Below are 18,865 nucleotides of genomic sequence, written 5' to 3' on the forward strand. Positions count from 1 at the left end.
TAGGGGTGTCCCTGGGGTGGGGGTCCCCAGATCAGGGTCCCTGGGCTGAGGTTTGAGCCTGGCGGGAGGGGATCCCTGGATCGGGGGTCCTGGGGGTAGGAGGATCCCTGCATCAAATCCCCCCGCGTGGGGGTTGCACCCACATCAGGGGGGTCCGTGGCACGGGGGTGCCACCCCGGCACCGGCTGGTCCCCAGGCCGGGCCGCGCCCGAGGTGGGGTGTCCCGCTGCGGGACGGTGCCCACACCGGGCTGTCCCCGCGCGAGGCCGTCCCTGGCGGTCCCCGTGCGAGGCGGTGCGGGCGGGGCGTCCCTTTTCCCGAGTGGGGTGTCCCCGCGTGGGACGTCCCTGTCCCCGTGCGGAGCTCCCCGGTGCTACTTGTCGGTGAGGGAGAGGCGCAGGATGCGCTGGAGCTCCTCGTCCTCCTCCCGCCGGCGCCGCTCCCGCTCCTCCTGCTCCCGCTCCGAGAGGGCCATGGCCAGCCGCAGCTGCTCCGCGAAGCTGCCGTAGCCGGCGGGCACCGGGGGGCTTCCGCCGCCCGCCCCGGGGGGGCTCCCGGCTGCCGGGGGCTCGGCGCTGGGGCCGGCCTGCAGCAGCATGCTCTCCTGCAGGGCCCTGCGGGGACAGGCGCTGTGGCCACGCCCCCTCGCGGAGGCCACGCCCACGGCGCACCACCCAGGCCCCACCCGGGGTGGCCACGCCCACTTCACAGCTCCACCCTGGGCTGGAGAGCCGCACCCCTCTCCACGTGCCCCACCCACCTGCTAGCCACACCCACACCTGCAGTTAGCCCCGCCCGCGTTGGCCACACCCCCCGGGAGTGGGAAGCCCCTCCCCTAATCCAGGAAGCCCCGCCCCTCTGGGCCACCCCCCCCGGGGCCTCTCTGCTCTGCCCCGCCCCGACGCTCCTAAGGGACCGCCTCTCCCGCCTTGGCCCCGCCCACCCCGCCAGATGGGACGGGCGGGGCAGGCTCATGCCCCGCCCCCGTGGGCGGTGCCTCACCGCTCCAGCTGGAGGTCCTCGTCGTAGGGGGGCGGGTCTGCGCCCGGGCGGGTGTTGGTCAGCGCCTCCCAAATGGTCACCTGCGGCGAGGGGCGGGGCTGAGGGGCGGGGCCTGCGCCGAGGGGGGCGGGGCCTGGCCCGCGGGGGGGCGGGGTCAGGCGGGGGGCGGGGCGCGTTCCCCACCTGGTCGGTCTCGGTGCCGGCGTCGAGCAGGCTCTGCTGGATGGCGAACTGCAGCAGGTCGTCGTCCTCGTCCCGCAGGGGCTCGCTGCGCCCCGCGCCCAGCACCGTGTACCCCGCCGGCACCTCGAACACCCCCGCCTCCACCTCGCACGGGAAGGGCCAGCCTGCCGCACCGCCCACCCGTGGGGTGCCGTGAGCACCCCACGGCGTCCCACGGTACCCCACGGCGTCCCACAGCACCCTGCGCCCACGGCACCCCGCGGTATCCCACAGCACCCCGTGGTACCCCGCGGCATCCCACAGCACCCTGCAGCATCCCACGGCACCCCATGGCATCCACAGCACCCTGCGCCCGCACCACCCCGCAGCATCCCGCTGCACCCCATGGTGTCCCACAGCACCCCACGGTACCCCACGGCATCCCACAGCACCCCGTGCCCACAGCACCCCGCAGCATCCCACAGCACCCCATGGTGTCCCACAGCACCCCGCAGCACCCCACGGCACCCCACAGCATCCCACGGCACCCTGCAACCACGGGTACCCTGTGCCACCGAGCACCCCACAGCCCCCACCACCCCGTGCCCGTGGGCAGCCTGGTGGTACCCAGCACCCCCAGCCCAGGCACCCAGCAGCACCCGACGCCCAGGGATCCCCCCAGTGCCCAGCACCCTGCACCCACAGACACCGGCCCTAGGATGACCCCCCAGAGACCACCCCGCACCCCGCAGCAGCCCCCCAGCCACATGTGCCCCAGGGCCCCCCTGCCCCCCCCAGCCTCACCTCTGGGGCCGGGGGGGTGGGTGCCGGGGGGGTGGGTGGGGGCACACACCCGCACGGAGCCCAGCGGCTGGTCGCACCCGCAGAGGTTGCTGAAGGTGATGCGGGCGTTGAGCACGTGGAAGAGGGGGATCTCTGGGGGTACAGGGTCAGTGGCCCCGCCCTGGGATAGACCCCGCCCCTGCCCCACCCTGCCCCACCCCACCGGCCCCGCCCTCACCGATCTTGACGGGGAAGCCGGGAGGCAGCTTGAGGGTGATGAAGTCGCGCAGCTTGGCGAAGTGGGCGTTGGAGATGGCCATGAGGTCGATGATGGGCGTCACCTGCTCCGCCAGCGACAGCGGGTGCTGCTCGCACAGCCACAGCGTCGCCTTGAACCTGCCCAGGCACCGGCGTGGGCATGGGCACCCCACCAGCGCCATGTCCCCGGGACCCCGTCACCGCCCCCGCGGGTCCTGACACCCAGTGCCACGTGCCCCGGGACCCCATCGCCACCCCCGTGGGTCCTGACACCCAGTGCCACGTCCCCCGGGACCTCATCACCACCCCCGTGGGTCCTGACACCCAGTGCCACGTCCCCCGGGACCCCATCACCGCTCTTGTGGGTCCTGACACCCAGTGCCACGTCCCCTGGGACCCTGTCACCACCCCTGTGGGTCCTGACACCCAGTGCCACGTCCCCCGGGACCTCATCACCACCCCCGTGGGTCCTGACACCCAGTGCCACGTCCCCAGGACTCTGTCACCACCACCCACGGGTGCCCTGCCACCCTGGTGCCAGGTCCCAGGGACTGTGTCACCACCCCCTTGGGTCCTTACACCCTGGTGCCACGTCCCAGGGGACCATGTCACCACCCCCTTGGGTCCGGCCGCCCCAGTGCCGTGTCACCGCCCTGCCTCGGCTCCCTGCCGTCCCGGTGCCACGTCCCTGGGGCCCTGCCACCCCGGGGCGGTGGCCTCACCTCTGCACCTTGCTGGACATCTCGATGGGGCGCCCGATGTTGCGGGTCTCCAGGTCGAAGTGGGGGTCGAAGTACTCCTCGGGGGTGATGGCGGTGGGGTTGGTGGGGCTGGCAGCCTGCAGCACGGGCGCCTGCGGCGGCACCGGCACCTGAGCGGACCCCCGGCCCCGGGGGGTGTGCCCCAGCCCCCGGGGGGACCCCCCGCCCCGGCCACTCACCCCGTTGTGGGTGCCGTGCTGCTGCGCGATGCCCAGGAAGGAGTGGAAGGGGGTCTTGGAGCCTGGCCGGGGAGAGAGGGGAGGTGCAGGGGTGCAGCGCGGGCAGGGGGCACGGCACCCCCGCGTCACGCCCCGCACGGGGTCCCACGCCTGACGGGTGACACCCAGCACCCACGGTGTCCCAAACCTGACGGGTCACAACCTGCCATAGGTCCCATGCCTGATGAGTCACACCCCACACCCGTGGGGACCCACGCCTGACGGGTCACACCCCACGCGCTGTCCCACACCGGGCGGGTCACACCCAGCACCCACGGTGTCCCACGCCTGATGGGTCACACCCAGCACCCACGCTGTCCCACGCCTGACAGGTGACACCCCACGCGCTGTCCCACCCCTGACATGTCACGCCCAGCACCCACGGGGTCCCACGCCTGACAGGTGACACCCAGCACCCACGGTGTCCCAAACCTGACGGGTCACAACCTGCCATAGGTCCCATGCCTGATGAGTCACACCCCACACCCGTGGGGACCCACGCCTGACGGGTCACACCCCACGCGCTGTCCCACACCTGACAGGTGACACCCCACGCGCTGTCCCACGCCTGACACGTCACACCCAGCACCCAGCGTGGCACCCAACGCCGGACACGTCTCCCACCCAGGAAGGGGGTGGACCTTGCACTAGGGGGCGGGCCTTGCACCAGGAGGGGGCGTGTCCCCACGATGGGCGAGCTCCCTGATTGGCCGACGGGGCTGTCACCTTTGCTGCGTGACTTGTCCTGGTCGGAGAGGTGCTCCGTCCTCGTCTTGGTGACCAGCTCCACGTTGCTGGCGCTGTAAACCTGCCGGGGGACAGGATCAGCCCCGCCGGGCACCGGGGGGTCCCCCCCGTCCCCCTGCCATGCCCACCTTGGCCTCGTAGCCGCTGACCACCTCCATCTTCTCCGAGCGCCAGCCCCAGATCCCCGACTTGTTCCTGGGGAGGGGGAAGGTGTCAGCCCCCCGCGGAGGGAGCTCCTCGCACGCCGCTCGCCCTCTTGCACAAGCGTTTCCTTCCCCTTCGCGTGCGCTTCCCCCTGTGCGAGCCCTCGTGCGGCCCCGTCCCCGTAGGCGCTGCCTCCCCCTCGCCGTGCCGGGGTCCGCCGCGTGCCCTCCCTCGCCCCCCAGCACCCTCCCGGGGTGGCAGCCCACCGCTCGAAGGCGATGTTCCTGGTGTCGAGGTGCGTGGAGACGATGGGGGACGTCAGCCGCCCGGCCACGTGCTCCTCCGAGGGCTGCATGGCCGCCAGCAGCAAGTCGGGCTCGTGCAGGGCCAGGGCCAGCGTCTCCGTGTAGACCACCTGCTTGTCGTGGTCCACCTCCATCACCACCGCCCCCTCGTCTGCACACGGGGACACGGCTCAGCGCCCGCCACGGCCACCCCGACACCCGCATCTGTCCCGGGGCTGGGTCAGCGCCTGGCACGCCGTGGTACCCCCGCACCCCCGAGCCTGGGGGTCACTGCGTCCCAGGGTATCTGGGGGCCTTGGGGATCCCGGTGGGGAACTGGGGGGCCCTGCAGGGGACTGAGGTCCCTGGTCTGCGTGGGGGCTGAGGCGGTCCCCAGCGCTGCTGGAAGGGGGAACTGGGGTCCCCAGGGGGTCCCTATAGGGCATCTGGGGTCCTTATGGAGGAGTACTTATAGTGCACGGGGTCTGGGGTCCTTATGGAGGAGTACTTATAGTGCACGGGGTCTGGGGGGGGATCCCCAGGGTCACTGGAGGGTCCCTGAGGGTATCTGGGGTGTCGGGGTGTCCCGCGGGAGCTGGAGCTGACCTTCCCCCTTGAAGATGTAGCTGCGGCGGCCGCGCTGCCACGTCATGTGCTCGAAGCCCAGCAGCGTGGTGTCGACCCGCAGGCTCTCGCCCCGCTTCCAGACGCGGTAGACGTCGCTGGGGCACACCTTGGAGACCAGCGGCACTGCGGGCACGCGCGCCCCGTCAGCGGCACGGCGCGGGGGGGGGGACACCCCTCCAGCCCCCAACCCCGCGGCCCCCCCGGCCCCGCTCACCCCAGCTGGTGAACTCCCACTTCATCTCCACGTAGAAGTCGGATGCCTGGAAGAGACGAGGGGGTCACGAAGCAGCCGGGGAACGCGGGGGGCTGGAGGAGGGGGGGGGGGGGGTCCCTGCTGGGACCACTGGGGAGATGGGCAGTCTTGGGGGCAGGGGTGCTGGGGGAGCGGGGTCTTGGGTGGGGCCCCGGCCGGGAAGGATAAGCAGGGGGTCCCCGTGGAAAGAGTGGGGTCCTGGGGAGACTTGGGGGGTCCAAGGGCTCCCCTCTGCCCGCCCTGGCCCCCGGCCTGGTGGGACCCCAGTGCTGGGGGGTGCCCACCCACCCGGGGCAGGGTCGTACCCGGCGCAGTTTGCTGAGCAGCTCGGGGATGCCGGCGAGCCGCCGCGTTGCCCGCTGGTAGTCGCGGTACTGGAGCACCAGCTGCACCATCTCGGGGTCCCCCGTGCTCACCGCCTCCTGCAGCACTGGGGCACGGGGCACCGTCAGCTGGGCACGGCCAGCGCCCGCACCCCGCGTGTCGGTGTCCCCACATCAGCGGCACCGGCAGGCCCACGCGCCCACGTACCCGTCCAGCCGTTGGCGTTCTCCCGGCCCACGTTGGCGTTGTGCCGCAGCAGCACCCGCACCGACTCCAGGTGGCCCAGGGACACGGCCAGCTCCAGCGGGGTCCGGCCACGGGGGTCCGTCAGCTCCACGTCATGCTGCGTGGACAGGCAGGGTCACCGCCGCCGGCCTGGGGTGCCCCGGCCACCCCGCACCCCCCCCCGTGCTCCCCACCTGGCACGGCCCCGGGCCCTGCCCTGGCTCCCCAGTGCGGGTCCCCGGCCCCCCGTCTCCTGGTCCCCGGCCCCTCGTCCTGCTCCAGTCCCTGATCCCCCTGCGCCACTTCCCGGCCCCCCGGGTGCCCGTGCCCAGTGGCCCCCCGGCTCCCATCCCCGCATCCCCCACGCTCCCAGGGCCCAGTGCCCCCTGTCCCCCAGTGCCCCTGTCCCCAAAGCCCCCACCCCTCCAGCCCCCAAGTCCTCCTGTCCCCCAGTCACGTCGTCCCAGTGCCCCCAGCCCCATTATACCCCAGTGCTCCTGTCCCCTAATACCTCAGTACCCTGTCCCAGTGCCCCCAGCCGCCCCAGTGCTCCCAGTGCCCCCAATCTCCCAGTTCCCCTCTGTCTCCAGTGCTCCCAGTCCCTTATGATCCCAGTACCCCTGTCCCAGCGCCAGCAGTCCCCCTCAGTGCTCCCAGTGCCCTCAATTTCCCAGTCCCCTCTCCTCCCAGTCCCCAGTACCTCAGAGCCCCCAGTCCCCCTGTACCTCCAGTGCTCCTATCCCAGTGCCCGCAGTACCCCAATCCCAGTGCTCCCAGTTGCCTCCAGCCCCCTGGTGCCACAGTCCCCTAGTATCCCAGTGTCCTCAGTCCTCGCAGTCTCCCTAGTGCTCCCAGTGCCCCCCATCCCTCCCAGTGCTCCCAGTCCCCTGTGCGCCCAGCCTTCCCTAGTGCTCCCAGTCTCCCCAGTGCTCCAAGTCCCCCCCCAGTGCTCCCAGTCTCCCCTAGTGCTCCCAGTCTCCCTAGTGCTCCCAGTGCCCCCTGTCCCTCCCAGTGCTCCCAGTCCCCTGTGCACCTAGCTTTCCCTAGTGCTCCCAGTCCTCCCAGTCTCTCTAGTGCTCCCCCTGCCCCCAGTCATCCCAGTCCCCTGTGACCCCAGCCTCCCTTAGTGCTCCCAGTGCCCCCAGTCCCCCCCAGTGTTCCCAGTCCAGTGCTCCCACTCCCCTCCATTCCTCCCAGTCCCCTGTGCCCACAGCCTCCCCCAGTCCCCTCCAGTCCTCCCAGTGCTCCCAGTCCCCTGTGCCTGCAGCCTCCCCCAGTGCTCCCAGTGCTCCCAGTCCCCTGTACTCCCAGTCTTCCCCAGTGCTCCCAGTCCCCTGTGTCCTTAGCCTCCCCCGGTGCTCCCAGTCCCCTGTGCCCCCAGCCTTCCCCAGTGCTCCCAGTCCTCCCAGTCTCCCCTAGTGCTCCCAGTCCCCTGTGCCCCCAGCCTTCCCCAGTCCTCCCAGTCCCCTGTGCCCCCAGCCTCCCCCAGTGCTCCCAGTCTCCCCCAGTGCTCCCAGTCCCCTGTGCCCCCAGCCTCCCCCAGTGCCCCCAGCCTCCCCCAGTGCTCCCAGTCCTCCCCGTCCCCTGTTCCCGAGCCCCGGGTGCCCGTTGTCGCGGCTCCCCCCCGCCGCCCTCGCATCCCGGTCCCCTGCCCCGCAGCTCCCAGTTCCCCGCTCCCCGCCGCTCCCCGCCGCTCCCCTCTCCCCCCCCCCCGCCCCGCTGCCCGGCGGTGGTGGCGGCGCTCGGTGCCGGTGCCGCTGCCCCCGGCCGTGCCGCTGCCGGTGCCGCTGCCGGTGCCGGCGCCCACCGTGCCGGAGCGCAGGGCGCTGTCCAGCGCCTGGTGCCGGTTGTGCCAGACGAGGCGGTGCAGCGGGAAGGTGTCGGCGGGCCGGGCCATCCCGCCACCATGTCCCCGGGGCCGCGCCGGGCAGCGCGCGGGCGGACGGGCCGCAGCGCCGGGCCTGCCCGCAATGGCTGCGCGCGGGGGCGGCGGCGGCGGCGCAGCGCGGCGGCGCGGGGCGGGGCCGGCACCGGGCACGGCGGCCGGGGCACCGGCACCCGGAACCGGCACCGGGCACGGCGGCCGGGGCACCGGCCCCCGCGGCGTCCCGCGCCGAGCGAGGGACCGGCGGTGCCGAGCGCGGCGTCCCGGGTACCGGGTCCGTCCTCCCCCCGCCCCCGCCGGGGTTGCCCCCGGGGCCCCGCGGCCCGCCCCGCGCCGGGGCCCCGTTGCCCCGCGGCTGCCCCGGCACCGGGGGCTGCCCCCTCCCCGGCATCTCCTCCCGGGTACCCCGCGGGTCTGCGGGGCCCCGGGACTCCCTCTCCGTTTCACGCCGTGCTGCCCAGCCCCGCAGCGGGTACCCGGTGCCCGGGACCTCCCTGCACCGTGCAACCGGGCCTGGGCTTGCCCCCGTCCCGTCCCGTCCCGCCCCGTCCCGTCCCCTTCTCCGGCCCCAGCCCCGTGCAGCGCCGGCGCTCCCGGAGGATCCCGGGGGGCTGCGGGGCCCGGGCCCCCGCGCTGGGGCTGTCTCCCCCCCGGCCCCGGGCAGGGGCGGCTGCTTTGCTGCGTTCCGCGGCACAACCCTCTCATCAGGCACCGGAGAATCCCCCGGGGCTCCGGCCCCGCCGCTCCCCAGCCCCGGGCCCAGCCGGGCGGCAGGAATGCCGAAACGCCGGCCCGGTGCGCCTCACCCCGGACGTGCCGCCCGCGAAGGGTGCGGGCAGGAGGGGTGCTGCCTGCACAGCCCCGCGGCAAGGGGACGGCCAAGGTCACCCACGGGGACAGCGCAGCAACGGGGACCCGACCCCCTGCTCCCCCCCCCCAGCACCCACCGCTGCCGCGGGCCCCCCCATCCCGCAGGGCACGGGGACAACTCCCACCCACAGCCCTGGGATGTCCCCAAAGTGCCAGCGTGCCCGTGGGGAGGGACGCGCAGGCAGCCCCAGAGGTGACAGGGAGCTGGGGCACAGTGCCCCTAAGCGGGTACGGGGACATCTCTGCCACCCCGCAATGAGGTGGAGCCGGACGATGTTTTTCCAGATTTTTATTACAAAAATTCTTTTTTTTTTGCATTCTCACGTCTTCTGCTCATTAAAATCTCACTCACCAAGGGCCCCGGCCCTGCCCGGTGCCACCCTCCGCCGCCCCAGCCCCTGGAGCCGAGCGACCGGAGACCAATATTTACAGATGCTGCCAGGGACTGGGGCCGGCGTCACGTGAGGCTGATTTAGGGGGGTCCCACCTGCTCCCTCCTCCTCGGCCACCCCATGCCCTGCAGCCGGGGGGAGGCAGGGGGCTGGGGGTGCCCCCTTGGCCCGGGGGGGGGGGGTGGGTGGCAGGAGGGGCAGGGGCACGGCCGGGGGGGCACAGGGGACCCGTGGCACAGTATTTACAGGGGGTCCTGCTGGGCACGCACGCGCGCACACACACACACACACACACACTCACACGCACACCGAGGGCTCGGCACCCACACGACGGGCACAGCCGAGCCGGGGCACGCCGGCTGGCAGGGAGGTGGGCAAAGGCTATGGGTGAAACGAGCTGGCCGGTTCCCTGCCCGGCCGGAGCTGGGCACCCACCTGCCCCATTTGGCACACACAGCGGTGGCGAAGCGGGCGGGCAGGGAGAGGGGGCGCGGGGGCTGCCTTCATCTTAGCCGGAGAGTTCGTAGAGGGGCAGGGCGGGGGGGGGGGGGACACGACACCGGGGAGAGGTGCTGAGCCGCGCTGCGCGTCCAGCGCCAGCTCCGTGCCGGAGGCTGGGCTAGGACGGCGACACCGCAGCCGCGCCCGCTCCTCGCCCGGTGGGTGAGACCGGCACCGGGCATCCTCCAACGCCTGGCCTGGGGATGACAAAAAGGAGGGGGGGGCACGCGGGAACCCAACCCAATAAATTAGAGGCGGGGTGGGGAGGGGGGAGGAGGGCGCGCGGGCGCGTCGGCACGGGGTCAGAGCCCGTTGGCGGAGCGCTGGATGAACGGCACTTTGCTGAGCTCCACCACGGGCGAGCGGGGCTTGTTCTGCATGCGCGGCACCCGCTGCAGCAGCTGCTGGGCCTGGCGCTGGGCGTCCCGCAGCTCCTTCCGCCACTGCACCAGCTCGGGGTCGCTCTGTGCAGGGCAGGGCACGGGTCAGGCCGGGGCTCCCTGGGGTGCCAGGGCAGGGTACAGGGTGGCCTGGGGCTCCCCGGGGTGCCGGGCTCTGGGGTTGCCCCAAGCTTTCTGTATTCGTGCCCCGTGATGGCTTGGAGGGCTAAACGTGCGGGGCTAGTGGCCAGCAAGAGGTGGCCAGCAGCTGGCAGGAGGAGGTGGTTAGTGGCCAGCAGGCGATGGCTAGTGACGGCCTGGAGGTGGGTAGCACCCAGCAGAGGGGATGGCTAGCAGCTAGCAGTAGGTGGCTAGTGCCCAGCAAAGTTTGGTTAGTGCCCAGCGGGAGCAACTGGCACCCAGGGGAGATGGCCAGCGAGGGGCAGGAGGTGGCTAGCGCCTGGCAGGGGTGGCCGGTGAGCCCAGGGGATGGCACACTCACATCGCACTGCAGCACGAACTGCTTGCCGCCGCGGATGCGGAGCAGGATGCACTTGCGCTCCTTCACCTGCGTCTCCTCCACCGAGTCGATCTCCTCCATGGTGAGCAGGGACTGCTGGGGGGACAGGCTCAGCCCGGCCCTCGCCCCCAGACCTCCGTGTCCTCACCAAGGTCCCCCCAAGCCCCCCCACGTACCCTCATACCCCTCGCAGTGCCACGCCTGCTTGTGCACATCCTTCGCCCCCCCCCTGCCCGGCACACCCCGATGTCTGCCGGTGTCGAGGTGTGCCCGCTGAGCGCCGTGCTGGCCCCGCACCGCCCTGTGCGTCCCCCCCGCGCCCGCCTTACCGGTGACTCGCCCTCCCCGCGCCACTCGAGGCGGTTGGGGAAGAGGTAGAAGTAGCGGCGCTGCCACTGCGTCAGGAAGGGGTTGCCCAGCTTGGCCATGTACCCGTGCATGATGCAGTCCTTGCCCATGGCGTACTCTGTGCCCGCCGCGCCGGGGAGAGGCAGGGTCAGCCCGGGGTACGGACAGGGGGCCGGGCAGAGCTGGGGGGCTGTCGGGGGGGACCCGGGGGGCACCCGGCCCCACTCACCCTCCTCGTGGCCCAGCTGCTTGTTCTTGGCCTTCTTGCGAGCCTCCAGCTTGTCGGTGTCGGCGTTGACGGCTTCGAAGACGGTCTCCGTCACCTCCTGCTGCCACCGCTCCGAGATGGTGAGCGGGAAGTTGCGGTACAGCTCCTGGTCGCTCTCCAGCAGCTGGCAGGCAGGGAGGCAGGCAGGCATCGCAGGGTCAGGGGCTGCCTGCCACCTCGGCCCCGCCACGCTCAGCCCCTCCGCCCCGGTACCTTGATGCCCTTCGTGTCCTCCTCATCGAAGGAACCGATGTCAAAGGCGTCGGCCGCATTCACCTCGCCGCGGGGGGGGATCAGGGGCGGCGGGTACTGCAGGCAGGAAAGGGGTTTTAGAGGGGTGGCTGCCTGTGCCCCTGTACCCCTTCCCGTGCCCGGGCGTCGTGCCCCTCACCTTCTGCAGGAAAACCATCTGCCAGTCCAGGCCCTTGAAGAAGGGCTCCTCCTTCACCTCCTGAGCCCTGGGGAGCGAGGGGGGGTGAGCAAGCGCTGCAGGCTCCCGGCTGCAGCCCTGGGGCCGGGGTGCTGCGCCAGCACGCCCTCCTTCCCTGCCCGCCGGGACTCACCCGCGCCCCATGCAGCCCAGCCGCCGGTTGACGTCTCGCTGCAGCAGCCCCTCGAGCAGGGAGCGCAGCTCGGGGGAGAAGGAGTCCGGCAGCTCGATGGCCTGCGGGAGAAGGCACGGTCGCTCACACCAAGGTCGCACACAAGCACCAAGGCACGCGTGTGCACGGGGACAGGGATGCGCACAGATACGCACACGTGCGCACAGACCTGCGTGTGCGCAGGATACGCAGACACACGCAGGGAGGTGGGCACATGCATGTAGAGATGGGCATGAGCACACGCTCCGGGCACTGCTCACCTTCAGGGACCAGCTGTCCCTGACCCCCCCACCACACCCCATGTGCCCCCCAGGCCTCTGCCAGCACATGGCGGGGGGCACACAGGGCAAAGGCCAGCGTGCCCCAGCTTACCATGGTGAGGGTCATACGGTCGATCTCGTGCTTGTCCTTCGTCTTGTGCTGCCGGAAGGGGCTGTGCCTGTGGCCGCGAGGGGAGAGGGGAACTCAGTGGTACCCACACGTGCCCGCCTGCGCCCACCCGCATCCGCAAACTCACCCCCGGAGCAGCTTGAAGAGCATGCAGCCCAGCGAGAACCAGTCGGCGCTGCTGTCGTACGCCACTCCTTTCTGCAGCACCTCCGGAGCCATGTACCCGTGGGTGCCCCTGCGGGGGCACAGAGCAGGGTCAGGGGCCGTGCCAGGCAGGCGGGCAGGGCAGGCAGGGGCACGGGCACACTCACACACTGGCATGGGGCTTCTTCTTGGAGAAGTCACAGGCCAGGCCCAGGTCTGAGATGCGGACGTGCCCAAACTCGTCCAGGAGGATGTTTGCCGGCTGCCAAGACACCGTGCCACCCCTGAGCCCGAGCACTGCCCGTGGGCATGGGGGGCAGCGAGGCTGGGGGTGCCCATTTGGGTCAGACTGGGGTGCTCTGTGGGATCTGGGGGTGTCCGTGGGACCAAGAAGTGCCGGTGGAGTCTGCAAGTGCCCCCCGAGGTCTCAGGATGCCCGCGGGGTCCCAAGGGTGCCTGTGGCGTTTAGGGGGGGTTCCTGCAGGGTCAGGGGTGCCCATGGGATCTGGGGGTGCCCTCTGGGTTCAGGGAGTGCTCACAGGGTCCGAGGGCTCCTGCAGGGTCTGTGGGTGCCTGTGATACCTGTGGGTGCCCACGGGGTCCTGGGGGGAGTTCTACAGGGCCCAGGGATGCCAATGGGGCCTCCAGACACCCGCAGGGTCCGAGGATGCCTGTGGGATCTGTGGGGTCCCCACGGGGTCGGTCACCTTGAGGTCACGGTACACCACGAAGCGGCTGTGCATGTGCTCCAGGCCCAGGATGATCTCAGCCGCGTAGAACCGCATCTCCGCCTCCGAGAAGACGCCGTGCTGGGACAGGTGATAATGCAGGTCTCCCCCTGCGGCAACAGGGACCAGTTGTCACGCTGGCACTGCCCTCCGCACCCCGGGGACGGCGCAGGCGGGGGGCTTTGAGCCCATGGCTCAGGCCAGCTGTGGCCCTGGGGCCAGGGATCAGCCACGGGGTCCCTCGGGGCCAGGGGCCTCTCACCGTTCATGAGGTCGAGGATGAAGCTGAGCTTGTCGGGTGTGTGGAAGGCGTATGACATGCACACGATGAACGGGCAATCCTGGCAGGAGAGACGGGGTCAGGCAGTGCCGGTGGTGGCCCAGGAACGCCCTCCCTCACTCTCCCTTTCCCCTCGCCAGTGCCACAGCCTGTGACAGGGGTGCCAGCCCTGCCTGGCGCCTGTGTCCCCTCACCCCGGTGCTGACGAGGGACAGCATGATGCGTTCGTTGAGGGCCAGGGTCTCGCCCTGCTTCATCTTGATGCGCTTCTTGTCCAAACACTTCATGGCGTACCTGGGGGCAAAGAGTCCCTGCAGGGTCCTGCTGCTGCCCGCGGCCTCGGTGCCCCAGCCCGCCTCTGCCCACGGCCACGTCACCACGTCCCTCCAGTGCCACCGCCACGTCACCGTGGCCCTGCCCTGCCCTGCCCACGGCCCCACCAACCGCAGCCGCACCATTGCGTCCCTCCACTGCCAGCACCCACGGCCACATCACCACATCCAGCTACCACCCACGGCCATGACGTCCCTGTATCCCCCAGAGACCCGTAGCCATGGCGATACTTCCGCAACCCCCTAACATCTGTCGTCATGGCAACGCCACTGCAGATGCCCTTGGGACTACCACCACAGCCCCAACATCCCCCCCACCGCAGGCAGATCCCTCTGGCCCCCCGTGACGGAGCATCCCCCATTACATTTTGCCCGTATCTGCTTTCCGGCAGCCGTAGACCTCCCCGAAACCGCCGCGGCCGATGATTCGGTGAACGCTGAAGTCGTTCATGGTGAGCTGGAAGGGGCGAGAAGGAGGCGGGGGTGAGCCTGGACACCTGGGTCCCACAGCACCGGCCCTGCTCCAAGAGCTGCGTGTGTCCGTGGTGGGGGGGTGGTCCTACACCCTGCCTCAGTTTCCCCGGGTGAGGAACATGGAGGCTGCTCCACATGTCCCCGTGAGCGTGGGCAGGTGTGGAGAGCCACCTGCGGGGTGCTCGTCCGAAGGTACCCGCGCCAGCCCTAGTGAGCCCCGGGGCAGCAGCCTTGTCACTGTGCCCACGTCCCCCCTCCCTGGAAGTGCCCAGAGGTGCCCGGGGTGCCCCGAGGTGCAGGGGTCCCTGCTCACATGGATGTTCAGCTCCACGTTCTTCCACTGGCAGAACCGCGTGAACTTGTCACTGCAATGAAGCACAGAGAGGCCAAGAGTGGAGCCCCTGGAGAAACGCCCCCCAAGACCCGTCTCGGGGCAGAAGGACCCCCTGGACTTGTCTGGAGACAGGCAGCACCCCCCAGGACCCCTGTCTGGGAACAGAGAGACCCTGGGCCAGACCTGGGGATGAGAAGAGTCCCCTGAGTCCCTGGTCAGGGGACAGACACCCCTGGAGCTCTTATCCAAGAGGGGACCCCTGGCCCCTCTCTGGGCTGGGAGACCCTGGTCTCCAGTGGGATGGGACACCCCGATCCGTGTGGGGCTTTCCCCCATCTCACCTCTCGATGAATTTCTGGAAGATGCCCCCACGCAGGTTCTGGCAGATCTCCTCAATGTAGGGCTGGGGGGACACAGGGCTCAGTGCTGGGTCCCCAGTGCCACCCAGGTCACCCGTACCCCTCAGGTCCCATCATTACGCAAGGTCTCCTCCAACCCTGGGATTTCACATCTCCCCACTGCCACCCTGCCACTGCCGGGCCCCTGGGGATGATTCTGCCACGCAGGGTCACCTGAGTCTCTGGGGACCCCAACGTCACCACCCCTGGGGAGCCCACTGTCACCCTGGGTCACCTCTATGTCCAGGGTCCCAATCACCACCCTCTGAGGAGCCCCCCTGTTACCTCCAGCCCCCAGTCTCGCGACTACCACCCCATGGGGACCACCAGCAATTGCCCTCACTCCCAATCTGCTGGGGACCCCCTCACCGTCCCTTGGGTCCCCATACCTTCTGGGACCCCCCACCACCTCTAGGGGACACTGTCACCACCTGCCCCCAGCACCCTCTCACCAGCCCCCCATAAGGATTAACCCTCCGAGTACCAGAGGTGGCAGGGACCCCCTCTCTGTCCCGGGCGATGCCCACCTGGAAGAGGTCTGGGGGCACCTGCTTCTTGCTCAGGCGGCTCTGGACATGCTCCGTGGCACTCTTGGAGAAGGGCTGTGAAGCAAGACGGGACCGTGTCACCGTGGGCAGAAGGGACGCGGGCACAGGGGCAAGGCAGCCCCACAGGGGCCAGGCAGGGCTGCACAAGTGGGGGAACTCACGGAGGAACCCCCATCCATAGGGCTGGGTCTGTGGCTCCCAGAACAGAGCCAGTGGTGGTTTTGGAGCTCCCTCTGAAGACACTGGGTGCCAGGTCCCCTGGGTACGTCCCTCCCAGCTGCTCTGGGGACCCCACCCCGGTACCTCACCCCACTGTAGTGCCGGCACAGCGCCTGCACAGCACGGCACTCACGTGGGAGCAGGCCAGCAGCTCCTTCATGATGTAATGGTCAAAGATGTGGCGGCTCCGGGTGGTTCGCTCTTCCTCCGAGTCCAGCTTCTCGTACTTCTTGATCTAGCAAGGGCAGAGCTTCAGTGGCACAGGGGCACACCGCCCCCAGGCCTGCGCTGCCACGGGGCACAGCCCTCACCCCACACCGGGCGGGCGCAGCCCAGGGCTGGGCGGCCCCCGGAACCCGGTATGCTGGGAACCACGGCTCCAGCCCCTCTGGGTACCACATCCCAGGGGCACCCCATGGTTATCACATCCCCTGGGCACCCAGAGCATCACCTCCTGGCCCCCTGGGCACCGTCTCCCTTAGGTACTCTGCGTGGTCTTGGTACCATGTCTGTGGGCCCCATAGGTACCAAATCCCACCCCCAACCTTCCTAATGACCACGGGGGTCTGTCCAGATGGGTCCCCCCATCTCACCTCCTCATAAAACTCCATCAGGGGTTTGGCCTCCTCTGCCTGGTTAAAGGCGAAGTCCCGGAAGAGCAGGTACCCTGGCAGGGACAGAGCCACGGCGTGAGAGGTGCCTGCCCCAGAGCGGCAGCGCGTGCCCCATAGCCCAGGCCAAGGGGCACAGGGATGTCGCCTGGGCCTGCCTGTCCCCGCAGCCACCCCCACGCCAGGCTCAGGGAAGGGGAAGTTGCCAAGCTGGGGACTGGCCAGGGTTTGGCAGGGCGACGCAGTGAGGCCAGGACACCGGCTGGCACGGGGAGGAGCAGTGCAGTGCTATAGGGCACTGTGGGGCAGGGCTGCCGGGGGGGTAGCAAGGAGGTTGGTGCAGTGGGGGAGCAATGGGGCAGGGGCACAGGCGGGCACTGCGGAGGAGGCTGCCGTGGGGCGGACGTGCCCGGAAACCGCCAGAGCCGGCGGGAGGAAGTGAGAGGCGCTTCCTGCCCCGGACGGTTAGCGCTGGGGGAAGTGATGGGGCGGGGGACGTGGCGCAGGGGGTTGTGTCACGCAGCCCCCAGGCACCTCTGCCCAGCCTGGCCCCACAGCCCCCTCGCTTCCCCCAGGCCATGCCAGGGGCAGAGGGGAATGGCCACGGCCACCACCACTGTCACGGCTGCCACCAATCCAGCGCCCCAGCCCACCCGTGCTTGCCCAGGCACACAGTGAGCATCCCTGCGTTTGTGGGTGCTCATCCACGTGCCCTCCCCCATGCCCCCTGTGTCCCCAGCTCACCGATCTTCTGCGTGAAGATCTTGTCGAACGTCACCTCTCCCCGGTCCTCCAGGTACTTCTGCATGACGCTGCGGATGCTGGGGAGGCACCGGAGGGGCTCAGCGCCCCGCCTGCCCCGTGCCCCCCAGCAGCCCTCTGCTCCTGACACCCCTAGTGCCCCCCATGCCTGTCCCTCCTCTACCCCCTGCGCCTTCCCCTGCCCCTCCTGTGTCCCTGTGCCACCCCAAGACCGTGTCCCCCCCCGAAGTGTGACATGTTGCTGGATCCCGGTAAGGGTCAGGCACAGGGTGCCCCACACGCTGGGGTCCAAGGGAGGCTGGAAAGGAGAGTACCCCCAAAAAAGCCTCCCTGGTGCCTGGCAGTGGAGGCGTAGGAGGGCAGTGGGGTCTGGCAGTGGGGGTGGGGACCGGGGCCACATGCCTGGATCCCCTCAGGCCCCCGGGGAGGAGCGAGGCAGCGTGCGCCCGCGCGTGCCGCGAGCGTGGGGGCCTGGCGGCGTGCGCCGGGCCGCGCCGCAGGTGTTGTGTCAGGCTGCTGCGCACGTCCGGCTGTGCGGGGTGCCTGTGCGCTGCGCCGTCCGCCGCCTGCACCCCACGCGCGACACGCCGTCCTGCTGCGTGTCGTGCTGGCTGTGCTGCGCGTTGTGCCGGTCCGGCTGTGCGTGCGTGTGCGCCGGGCCGGGTGTGCAAAGGGAAGTTGTGAAGCGGGTCGTGTGGGCAGGAGGGGGTGCGCGCATGAGAGAGACGCAGGCGCGGGGGCGGCGTGCGCAGCGGGGAACACCGCAACTCTGCGTGCGTGGGCGTGCGCGTGTGTGCACAGGGAGGCCGGAGGTGCTGCGTGTGCCAGCCGAGCCCCTGCGTGTGTAAGCCGGCGCGTGTGTGCACGCGGCCCCCCCAGCGCTCCGCCCGTGTGTACACGTGTGTGCGTGTGTACACACAAGCGCAGGCTGGCCGAGGAGCTGCAGGAGGGCGCGCCTGGCAGGGGAGGTGCGTGCCGGGATGGCGTGTGGGTGTACACAGGGGACAGGCACGCCTGGGTGTGACCGTGTACCGGGGAGGGCGTGTGTCCGTCTGCCTGTGTCTGTCCGTGCGTGTGCACATGCCGGGCAGGACGCCTGTCTGTGTGTCTGTGCGCCTGTGTGCGTGTGTGCCCAGGCTGGGTGCCTGTGCACGCCTGTGCACGCTCGCGTAGGGGCTGTGCGTGCACGGGAGACGCGTGTGCACACGCGAGTGTGCCAGCCCGGGGCGGAGTGCCTGCGTGCGCCGTGCCGGGGAGGGTGAGCGGGAGGGCTGCGCCCGGGAGGCCGGTGCAAGCGGGGCCGGGGCCGCGGTGGCCCTGCCCGGCCCGGCCGGGCCGCGGGAGCCGGGGCCGGGCCGCGTCCGGGGAGCCGGCTCGGGGGCAGGGCCCGCGCCGCGCTGGGACCGGGGGAGCCGGGGCAGGGCCGGGGCGGGGGGACGCGGGGCCGGGCGGCGGCGGCGGGGCCTCACCTGGGCTCGGGCAGGAGGATCCTCTTGCTGGCGCGGGCGGCGGGCGCGGCGCGGCTCTTCTCCATGGCCATCAGGTAGCTCACGTCCGCCAGCACCGCCTCCAGGTCCGCCATCTTGCGCCGCGCCGCCGGCCCCGCCGGCCCCACCGCCCACCGCCGCCGGACCGGACCCGGACGGACCCGGAACCGGAACCGGGACCCGGAACCGGAACCGGGGCGGACCCGGAATGGACCCGGGACGGACCCGGCCCGGCCCGGCGCGGGGAGGCCCGAGGCGGCGGGCGCGACCTCAGCGGCGGGGGGCCATGGCGGGCGGGGCGGCCTGAGGGGAGCGCGTGTCCGTGCGCGTGTCCCTGCGCGTGCCCGTGCGCGCGCGTGTGTGACAGGCGGTGCTGCCGCCCCGGGCCGGAGCGGGGCGGGGGCGGGGCCGGAGCGGGGGCGGGGCCCTTCCCGTCGCCCCGCCCACCAGGGCGTGGCCGTGACACCGGCGGGCGCGTGTGTGACACTGTGTGTGTGTATGTGTGTGTGTGTGTGACACCGGGGGTGTGACACTGTGTGTGTGTGTGTGACACCGGGGGTGTGACACCGTATATGTGTGTGACACCATGGGGGTGTGACACCGA

At 71.0% G+C, this 18,865-nt stretch overlaps 2 protein-coding genes across 5 annotated transcripts; both read right to left on the reverse strand.

Annotated features, from left to right (window-relative positions):
- Positions 1–230: 230 nt before the first annotated feature.
- ANKRD13D (ankyrin repeat domain 13D) lies at positions 231–7,774 on the reverse strand. The gene is made up of 15 exons (XM_075501927.1): positions 7,596–7,774; positions 5,771–5,906; positions 5,545–5,669; positions 5,201–5,246; positions 4,966–5,109; positions 4,342–4,531; positions 4,060–4,126; positions 3,911–3,992; positions 3,146–3,207; positions 2,928–3,058; positions 2,186–2,343; positions 1,969–2,100; positions 1,186–1,349; positions 1,003–1,082; positions 231–614 (listed from the first exon to the last, which is right to left on the reverse strand). Exons 1-15 carry the CDS (start codon positions 7,683–7,685, stop codon positions 374–376), a joined length of 1,848 nt encoding a protein of 615 aa, XP_075358042.1. The 5' UTR covers positions 7,686–7,774; the 3' UTR covers positions 231–373.
- Positions 7,775–8,844: 1,070 nt separating this feature from the next.
- On the reverse strand, positions 8,845–18,619 carry GRK2 (G protein-coupled receptor kinase 2). 4 transcript variants are annotated; one of them, XM_075501932.1, is made up of 21 exons: positions 18,244–18,619; positions 16,757–16,833; positions 15,995–16,068; positions 15,535–15,636; positions 15,162–15,236; positions 14,578–14,639; positions 14,216–14,267; positions 13,794–13,885; positions 13,291–13,390; positions 13,079–13,157; positions 12,796–12,926; positions 12,256–12,350; positions 12,072–12,179; positions 11,927–11,993; positions 11,516–11,616; positions 11,344–11,410; positions 11,166–11,261; positions 10,914–11,076; positions 10,666–10,802; positions 10,319–10,429; positions 8,845–9,900 (listed from the first exon to the last, which is right to left on the reverse strand). In XM_075501932.1, the coding sequence occupies exons 1-21, from the start codon at positions 18,354–18,356 to the stop codon at positions 9,739–9,741; spliced, it is 2,064 nt and encodes a 687-aa protein (XP_075358047.1). In that variant the 5' UTR covers positions 18,357–18,619; the 3' UTR covers positions 8,845–9,738. The 4 variants fall into 4 exon arrangements, with proteins under 4 accessions (XP_075358047.1, XP_075358046.1, XP_075358050.1 ...); XM_075501931.1 differs by having other exon boundaries at positions 10,319–10,432; positions 18,244–18,618; XM_075501934.1 differs by lacking the exon at positions 8,845–9,900 and adding an exon at positions 9,907–9,936 and having other exon boundaries at positions 10,319–10,432; positions 18,244–18,618.
- Positions 18,620–18,865: the final 246 nt, after the last annotated feature.

The sequence above is a fragment of the Mycteria americana genome, chromosome 5 (genome assembly GCF_035582795.1).
Source record: "Mycteria americana isolate JAX WOST 10 ecotype Jacksonville Zoo and Gardens chromosome 5, USCA_MyAme_1.0, whole genome shotgun sequence".
NCBI classification, from domain to species: domain Eukaryota; kingdom Metazoa; phylum Chordata; class Aves; order Ciconiiformes; family Ciconiidae; genus Mycteria; species Mycteria americana.

What these genes read in the sequence shown, in the direction of transcription:
- ANKRD13D (XM_075501927.1), bottom strand. Translation starts at nt 7,685, where the DNA reads ATGGCCCGGCCCGCCGACACCTTCCCGCTGCACCGCCTCGTCTGGCAC. An exon ending in TGCTCAGCAAACTGCGCCGG is followed by an intron (nt 5,247 to 5,544) that starts GTACGACCCTGC and finishes CGTCTCTTCCAG; the next exon opens with GCATCCGACTTCTACGTGGA. An exon ending in AGCACGGCACCCACAACGGG is followed by an intron (nt 3,059 to 3,145) that starts GTGAGTGGCCGG and finishes GTGCCGCCGCAG; the next exon opens with GCGCCCGTGCTGCAGGCTGC.
- GRK2 (XM_075501931.1), bottom strand. Translation starts at nt 18,356, where the DNA reads ATGGCGGACCTGGAGGCGGTGCTGGCGGACGTGAGCTACCTGATGGCC. An exon ending in CTCTTCAAGCTGCTCCGGGG is followed by an intron (nt 11,994 to 12,071) that starts GTGAGTTTGCGG and finishes TCGCGGCCACAG; the next exon opens with GCACAGCCCCTTCCGGCAGC. An exon ending in AGTTCGTGCTGCAGTGCGAT is followed by an intron (nt 9,901 to 10,318) that starts GTGAGTGTGCCA and finishes TGCCCTGCACAG; the next exon opens with AGCGACCCCGAGCTGGTGCA.